The sequence below is a fragment of the Copadichromis virginalis genome, linkage group LG7 (genome assembly GCF_057382275.1).
Source record: "Copadichromis virginalis isolate Kocher_CV1m ecotype Utaka linkage group LG7, C_Virginalis_male_GT1.1, whole genome shotgun sequence".
In the NCBI taxonomy this organism is placed as follows: Eukaryota; Metazoa; Chordata; class Actinopteri; order Cichliformes; family Cichlidae; genus Copadichromis; species Copadichromis virginalis.
This window is the reverse complement of record NC_140624.1, coordinates 30725728-30734858: the sequence shown is the minus strand read 5'-3', so window position 1 is coordinate 30734858 and position 9131 is coordinate 30725728. Positions and strand designations below refer to the sequence as shown.

The 9131-nt window shown below is 38.9% G+C and overlaps 1 protein-coding gene across 2 annotated transcripts; it reads right to left on the bottom strand.

Moving 5' to 3' along the window:
* Window positions 1-793: 793 nt before the first annotated feature.
* Window positions 794-9131, bottom strand: LOC146705334 (uncharacterized). 2 transcript variants are annotated; one of them, XM_085462984.1, is made up of 22 exons: window positions 8988-9125; window positions 7903-8071; window positions 6273-7565; window positions 6034-6173; window positions 5694-5898; window positions 5515-5616; window positions 5239-5429; window positions 5016-5157; window positions 4281-4931; window positions 4104-4181; window positions 3732-3895; window positions 3513-3632; window positions 3390-3437; window positions 3217-3300; window positions 3043-3108; window positions 2795-2886; window positions 1910-1970; window positions 1762-1812; window positions 1627-1671; window positions 1478-1542; window positions 1293-1401; window positions 794-1173 (listed from the first exon to the last, which is right to left on the bottom strand). In XM_085462984.1, exons 2-22 carry the CDS (start codon window positions 8069-8071, stop codon window positions 904-906), a joined length of 4146 nt encoding a protein of 1381 aa, XP_085319110.1. In that variant the 5' UTR covers window positions 8988-9125; the 3' UTR covers window positions 794-903. The 2 variants fall into 2 exon arrangements, with proteins under 2 accessions (XP_085319110.1, XP_085319111.1); XM_085462985.1 differs by lacking the exons at window positions 794-1173; window positions 1293-1401; window positions 1478-1542; ... (1 more) ...; window positions 1762-1812; window positions 2795-2886 and having other exon boundaries at window positions 8988-9131.

Sequence of the window (9131 nt, the reverse complement as noted above, 5' to 3'; positions counted from 1 at the left end):
AGGTCACTAGTGTGTGCCCCATTTCTTCCAGGATCACTCTCGTTATAGGTTTTAGTGGACTCCTAGTACTGCGAAGTGGTTTCATGGTACAAAGGGATTGCATTCCAAGATCTGTGATTCTGTAGAAATGAGCAGTGATGCCCTTCCTACCATCTTTCCAGAAAAATAAGTGATCTGGAAGCTGTTAGGCTGACTTACAGCAGCAGCACTTTCTGCACCTGCATAAACTCCAGGACACATTTACTAACGATGTTTGTTGCTGTATGTGCTGCAGCTTTGAATTTTTTAATAATATATATTTTGTTAATATTTTGGCTATGGTGTCTTGTTATGAAATGTAAAAGAGTAAAAGTGTTGTTAGCAGGTGCTTCAAAGCTAAGTTTGACTGGGAAACTCAAAGCTCAATAGTCTGTATCAACAGAAATTCACTGCAGCCTATGTAATATTTCATGCGTCATAATTTATTCTACTCTATCTTGCAAATAGATATTTGTGTGGCAATGTCATGCACAACACACACAACTATTAGATCCTTAAGATCAAACCCGTGTCATTCCACTGCAGTGCAGTAGTCAAAAAAAAGAATAAGTGAAGTGTCCACAAATGGCCAGGATAGAGCCCAGAGTGTTAATTTTTAAAATGTATGAAAATATTATTGTTTACAATTATTTACTGTTAATATCAACAATAAGCTTTTTATTTTGAAATTACAAGTTTAAAAAAAATGCTTTTACATTTAATGCTGTTACACTGTAATCCTTTATTATAAGTATGGACACAGAATCAAGTGAACAACATTTTGAAATAAGTTTAATAGGAATTTTGTACTACGCAAAAACAACAACAACAACAACATATTAAACAAACAAACAAACAAACACAGCCAGTGCCTTCATTTGTCCATCACATGTCAAACATAGCACTGACCCTTAGCCCCTGCTCATCAGCACATGCATTCAAAAAGAGCTCCATGTCCTCTGCAAACTGAAAAACAAAGAGGAACAAGTCCCTTGCTCCAGTGTCTTCTTCCTCTGACATGTCTCTTAAGACCCTCTGCTGGTCTCCTTGATTTAAGGACACATATTTGGGCATTGTTACGTGTCCACGGAAAAGTGCCTTATTTTGGACAACCCACTGCACAGCAGGACGCAGATCTGCAACAACTGCTGGCTCCTGTGTCAGGCAAATGGGGATAAAAACATAGTTATTTCTCTGCTGCAGAACAGTTTTTTAACAGTTATTCAAATGTCACTAAACATGTAATTACACTACTGTTTAAAGTGATTACTGACCTGACTGACTTCCTGTAACTTGCGCTTTTTCACTCTGAAAATGGGCACGTGTTGTCCTTCAAGCACAGCTTTGGCTTCCTCTCTCCAGTGTGCAAATAGCTTGCCAGAGCTTAACAGAAAATGTTGATATTGTTAAGGTGTGTAAACTTTGACACAACATAGAACAGAAGTCAAAGTATAAATACCTCCTGAGATCAAAGTTCTCCATCAACAGCAAGCACCACCATTTACGCAAGTAGGGCATGTCTGACTGTAAAATATTAATATGAAACATATTTAACAACTTTCAAAAGATTCAAGACTCCATTGCTGTGAAAGTAAATAGAATACTTACTATAGTATAGTCAAATGAAGCATCCAGTGCCACGTACAGAGCAGACTATTTGTAAGAAAAAATAAAAATGTCATTTTTCTTTAGAAGCTTAAATTAGCTTCTGTATGAATCTCAAGAAGAGAAGAGACAAATTACCATCAGCATGAAGATCCCACAGTCAACTCCATAGTCTTGGCTTGGAAAACCCTGTATTACATTGAAAATAAAGGCTCTTTAATAAAATCCCTTAAAAGAAGACTAGTGTAATTCATATTATTCACCATACACTTAAACTAGCACATACCTTCAAGTCACAGCTCTTTTTTTCTGACCACTGCCCGGGAATGATCTTCACTGCAAGATTCCTTTTTTTTTTAAAAAAAACAGTTACATTCACAAGTTAACAGATGATGATCATGATGGGTGTGAAATGTTTATTGCTAATAGCACCAACTGTAACTACAGGCCTTAGGAACACGACCTCAAAAAAACAGCATAACAAAATGAAAAAGTACAGTCACATGCTCACAGTTGGTCAAAATAAAGCATTTACAGCTTTAAGTTAATGTTGGCATATTTTATAAAATAATTTTTAATGGTGTTTTATGTTAAAATAGAACACTGGAAGACCCAATTTATGTCTGAAACTCATCTACAGACAGTATCACTGACTTGATCATAATTTGAAGATGAGAATAAAATGTTGAAGCATCATGCTGATATATCCATCCATCCATCCATCCATCCATTCGCTTCCGCTTATCCTTTTCAGGGTCACGGGGGGCGCTGGAGCCTATCCCAGCTGTCATAGGGCGACAGACTGGACAGGTCGCCAGTCTGTCGCAGGGCTAACACACAGGGACAGACAACCATTCACACTCACATTCACTCCCACATTCACACCTAGTGGCAATTTGGATTATCCAATTAACCTATCCCCACAAGCTGCATGTCTTTAGACGGTGGGAGGAAGCCGGAGTACCCGGAGGGAACTCACGCAAACATGGGGAGAACATGCAAACTCCACACAGAAACTTGCTGATATAGTTTATAGAAAAAGCATGTGAGTGTACTGTATGTGTGAACACTCAAGATCAGCAGAACATGATCTGGGATGCACTTAACCTGGAACACTGAACAGGTTCCTGAAAACTCCGGAACAAACCAAAAATGCTTATAAAAATGTGACCTCAAAAGTGAAACATATTGTTGGCCACCAAATCCTGCCTTGGTGTATAATGGGTCAAGAAAGAGGATTTCTCTTTTAGGTGGCTTCAGTACCTAAAAGACAGTTAGCCATGACTTCAAACCTGAAAACAATGTCATTGCAAGCGATCACAGTCAAAGACTTTTGAAACTGCGTCATAAAAGCTTGAATACATCTCAGACACATAGCAAAATTCTAACAGTTTGTACGTGTCAAAAAACAAGACTTACACACAACTGGAAATGACCAGGTGTCCAGAGAGGGAGAACTATGATGTCCATCCTCTGAGCATCAGTCTGAAACAGAATTGTATTTTTAAGTATCCTGTATATGAACTCGCACCAAAGTTATAAAAAAAATCATTTGGATTACTTGCTTGTTTCTTTAAAGGACGGTACACTTACAGGAAAGGACCGCAATGGATCACAGCCATAGGGTGCAAGCCAAGTCCGGGTGACATACAGATTTTCGATGTAAATGCTTATCCCCTAGAATGTAAAAAAAAAAACAAAAAAACATTTAAAACAACAGCTCTTTAAATTAAAGCTTGACAATCATCATATACAACATACAGTACCTTTGACTGAACAATTTTAGTGATAAGCTCAAAACAGCCATTTCCAATCTGAAACAGAAAAAAATCATGATAACAATGAATGTACACTTTATTTTTTCATATTCGTAGAAAAAAAATACTTACAGTCGATTCCATTTCTTTGTTTAAACCCAGTGTCCAAAAATCTGACCGCGTGAGGCATCCAGAAGACGTTTCAACAATCAGCTCATCTTTGGGTCTGCTGATGTCCAGAACATAGTTGAGCTAAAAAAAAAAAAACAGATAGGTGTCATAGACTGTGGATGACAAAATCAGATAAGCACTAAAAGTTGCACTTTGCGACATCTGAAAACTTTAACATACAAGCTGTTGTTGGCCAGGGTGCGGTACAAAACACCATGATGAACGGCTGGCCAAAATGTTCTCAGGCTTTGTCAGAGCTTCGCACGGTGGTCCACACGGGTCAGGAAAAGTTGCATCTGTTGACCTTCGATTGGCTTTCTTGTTGTCAACTCTTTTCTGAGGTTCTATAGGGATTTTAACAGGTTTCAGACAAAACACTACATAGAATGCATATTAAATGCAAGAAAAATAAGCACTATCTATAGAAGGAAATTCATTTTAAACAGCATGTAACAAATTCTTTTATGAGCCATCAACTACAACAAGATAATGAATGCAAGATTATTATTTCACGTACATATGTCAATCACTATTCAAAATAAGAAATTTTACCAGTGTCACCAGACGTTGAAGGTGCTGGGTTCAACACCGTTTCTGTGATTTCTCTGGGTTTATTGCACACCTGTGGGGCTAGGTACACAAAGAAAAGAATATACACACACAGATAGGAACAAATATAACATGTAAACAATGGTAGCGTTCTGGTCATGACACAATGCATGTACTTACCTACGACAGCTTGACCCAGTGCCGACAATGAGATATTGATCTTTCCAAGTCGACCATGTCTTAGCTGCCTCTCCAGAAGTTTCTTGTTGGTGACAGTGTTATAATGATGATTTATATTTCTCATCAGAAACACATGTGTGGATGGACTCATATTACTTAAAAAGTAATTGCTTTTCCTCATGTTTGCAAAGAACTGTTCAACAACTTGACTGTTCAGCCAGCCTTTCAGCTCCGGGACAAGTTGAATTCTGCGTAATATGTCCTTGGGATCTTTTGTATTTCCCTCATGAAATCTGTCATACAGGACATAATGGTCAGATGATCCAGTGACAGGATGAGGATTTTCATTTACACTATCCATCCTTTCATGTAGCCATGGAAGATTCACTTTCAGGCTTCCATCCTGTGCAGCCTTGACATTTTCCTCAGTGGGCTCAGCAAGTCGACCTTCATGTGGATGAAATGGCAGTTTATCAGGAACCCGCAAATTGGTGTGTGCTGCCAAACCCCTCGCAAAATCGTAAACACAGACGTTTGGCATGTGCTTCCAGGACAGGAGAAGGTCAGCAAAATCCCGGGGACTTTCAGCACGAAGATTAAATTTAACACTGTATACAATGCCATGTGGACATAGTATTACAGACCATCCTCCTGCAAGCAAAGATTTAAAAAGTTGTTTGTAATTGTAATTACATTTTTTAATGCTACTTCTAATAATCGCTAAGTGATGCTTACCAGAGGCACCCCATATGCTTTGAAAGACCTTATCATATGTCTGCCTGCTCTTCATCTTCTCCCTCAGTCTGGTGATGAGATCAAAGCGGGAGCCTTTGGAGTCGATGTTGCATGCTTTACACAATTTTCTTACCACTCCAACCTGACAGCAATTAGGGAAAACTGTAAATGGAACAACCCCAGAACTTTATGTCATATTCTGAAAACTTCAAAGCAATGTTACCTTTTGTTTGGCAAGTTCATCCAACAGACGGTCTTCTGTGACACTGCTAAGCTTTGCTTCATGTGAAGAGCTTGTTCCTACTTTTTTAAACTCTGTGTTAAGCACAATGTCACTTGTTCGAGTTTCACTCCCGATCCATGGTGCCCAGTGCGTGTAACTTGGTGGAACGGAAAATGGATTCTTCACACCGCCTACAGAAAATGGCATGTTTTTAATTACAATCTAAATTACTTTAAAACACTGAATGACTTTCAAAAAGTTTTTGCCATCACTCACTTGGAAAAAAACCACGGCTTATCATTTCCAGGTGAATAGAGTTCCAAAAACCTTCAATGTCATGTTCACCATTGAAGTCTTCCGGGGCTTTGAGGTCACTCACTATAATAAATTGACTCATGAAAACATGCACATAATGTACACAATGAAATATATACACAAATGTACATTAAACTTACCTGCTAACTTGAACACCCCTTTTCTGTGTAAGTCCATAACTACCACAGGGGGGTGAAACCCACAGTTTATGCAGGAGTACATGTATTCTGCGTCAGTCAAAGCCTCAAAATGGCAATAAGCATGAAAAATGGTATCCCGAGAAGGAAACTTCACTCTTCTTAAGCCCTCCAATGAGTCAATGACCCTTGAAGCAGATACATGGTTCTGTAATATGACAAAAGGGTGAAGAAGACTATGATTACACAGATATTTAAATTTGGTCACCAAAATATCATAATGACACAAACACATTTTTAAAGCAATCTTCAGATGAGTATATTTTATTTTTGTGATCCTCACCTGCAGATTTTCTCTCAAAAAAAGGCAAAGTTCAAGAGACAAAACAACATGGTTGTCAAAGTTGTGAAGCCCATCTGTCCACTCCTGGTACCTGTAGACCATGTGGCACCGAGGACACGATCTATGGTGTGTTGAAACATCTGTTAAAGACAAATCACATTAATGTCAAAACATTAGTATAGGAACAATTATAACTAATTATTTCACACTGATGTTTAATCTTATTCATTAAAACTTACTCTCAATCACTCCCATCATGCTGACAATCCTCGCTTTATTGGTAACTAGAACAGCCTCATCAAGTTTTGGGTGCTCTGGGCACACCTGGCACAACGTTTCACATGGAAAGAGCTGTTTCTGATGATCCATTTTCTGTGAGATGACATTTTCTGGAAGAGATCCAGGTATTTTTTTCTCTTTAAAAATATAGCGTATACTCCTTTCGACGGCAGCATTGTCCTCAAAGGAAGAACTCTCCTGAGTCATCTGTGATGGGGTGCCTGATGATAGTGGTACAGTTGATTTGAAGATGTCTCTCTGTGTCTGGAAGAGATGCCATTTAGCTATGTTTTTATGAGGACATGATATTCGAGGCTTTGCACAAGCACAATGCCAGGTGTTCCTCAGAGCATTGTAAGTCACAAATATTCTGCCAAGACGGCAGAAACTGTGTATTTCCGGCTCAAATACAGACAAACAGATCTGTGTTGAGGATCCACCAAAATCCACCCTCACACAAAGTGGAGCATGTGCCATCTGGGCAGCTTTCTGTCTCTTTATGCATGTAGCAGCTTTGGCCTCTCCAAAAAATTTAAGGTCCACCATTTCCATCACGATGTGCTCTTGAAGAAAAACCTCCTTTACAGTTTCTCGGCAGTAATCTAGTGAGCGAAGGTGCTCACATAAACTGAAGCCTAGTCCGCTCCGCTGGGCCAGCAAATGGTATTGCTGACATTCCTCCAGCTCACATCTGATATTGTGAGACACCCCCCATGTTTTCCTCTGAACGTGAACTGGCACAGAAAACCCATGGCCAGTTCTCTGCACAGCAAATAACCCTGTAGTTTCATCTACACAAACACACTGCAGATGACTGGCCAGGCAAACATCTATTGATTGGTTGGAGTGCTTCCTCATCATGTGAGCCTTGTAGTTTTTGGTACGAAGAGTAAGGCCACAGTGAGGGCATGTCAAATTCATGGACTTTCCATCAGCTGCAGTTTTATTGAACGCAGAGGGTAGAGCATATGAATGTTCTAACAAAGAGTCAGAAAATGGTTCCGATCCCAAAGACAAAACCTTGGGGGGGAGACGGGGCTCCTCGAAGAGTACTGCCGGAGGAATACGGGGCTCCTCGGAGAGTTCAGCGGGGAGCAGTCCTGATAGTGGTGGCTGACTTGGTATTGAAGAATGCTGACAAGACAATAAATGCCTTGCCATATCCCCACGCCGTATGATTGTAAGATTACAGACAGGGCAGTGAAAGTGTCCTGTTGTCCTACAAGGCAGCCTGCACCGGCATATCATTTTATCTGTAAGAGAAAAAAACAAACAAACAAACAGATGTAATTTAAATGTAGTTGTATAGAATGCAATCAATTTGTCTAACAATCAGATTGTACATGTTAACAAAAACATCCAAGCCAACCTCAATAATGAAAGTTAAATGGTATGGATCACAAATGTTATGTCAAGAAAAGTGGTGAAAAGTAAATAAAAATATATTTTATAAAAACACTATTTTTGTTGCAGATGAATGCACTGAACTGTACAATATCAACAGCAACTTTTAAGTCAACAAAGATACTGCAGAAGTGCTTAAAAAAAGTGCATATTTATAACTATAAAGTATATTTAATACAAACATACCTTTGAAAGGCAAAGCATTTTTTATATGCACACTGAGATGCTCCTCAATCTTTGCCCTGACAGCAGGGCTGAAAGTGGGGCACAGAGGGCAGTGAAAAAGTCCTCTGCAACACGTGTTGCATTCCTGCAATTCCGGCTTCAAGCCCGAATTCCAGATTGATAAGTGCATCTAAAACAGAGAGAGAAACAGATAAACACCATATACACATTTAAGTTAAGGTTTTAGCAGAAATAACAATTTACAGTTGGCATGTAATAGATTTGGGAAGAAAATCCTTGAAAAAAACCCCACAAATATATTACAAGACACTTTAACTTGTGAGACATGTTTCTATTGACATGTAACAGTCAATTGAACAGGGGCTAACTAAAATCTGGCCAATAAAAAAGCTGTACAGAAAAGAATGACAAATAGAAGTATTGATAAATATATAAATCTGTTTGTAACGAAATTTACAGTGTTGACGCTAACCAAAGGTGTCACAAGTACACACGTTCCTTACTACAGTTTAGATACCTCTGTTTAAAAAGCACTGACTCAACTTTTTAGTTAAGTCGAAGTAAGAAGTACAGGGTCTAAAATATAATTTATGTACAAAATTTTGAAGTAATCTTGCGTCCAAAGCACGCGTGCAGGGGGCTGATTTACAAATGTACGCATTACAAAGTACAGATACGCGTGCTAAAATGTGAGAAGTAGAAGTATAAAGAAGTATACAGTAGGCACAAAAAAGTACAGCAGTAAAGTAAAGATACCAGAAAATTCTACTTAAGTACAGTATTGAAGTATTCATTATTTCGCATCTCTGACGCCAACAATAAATCATACTCTAATGCAAAATGTGGTTTTTGCTTCTTCTCGCCCACAGAAGAAGTTAATCCAGCTCTCTTACTGAAACCAGGCCCAGGAAAAAGCATATCTGTGCGTTTCTCTGCCATGGAGCACGATGAAAAAACATTAAAATAAGGAGGAATGTTGTTGTAACGCAAAAAAAGTGGCAACATGATCATTGTAAGAAAACTAGACGATTCCTAGAATTATGAAATCACTAACGGCAAACTTATTTAAGAAAGACTTAACCAACCTTTGCGATCAACTTGCAAAACTTCCACGGTTTCCATGCGTGTTTACGGCTACTGTGGAGGTCACGTGTTTCCGGCTACTGTGTAGGTCACGTGTTTCCGGTTAGTGTGGAGGTCACGTGTATCCGGTTACTGTGGAGCTCCAC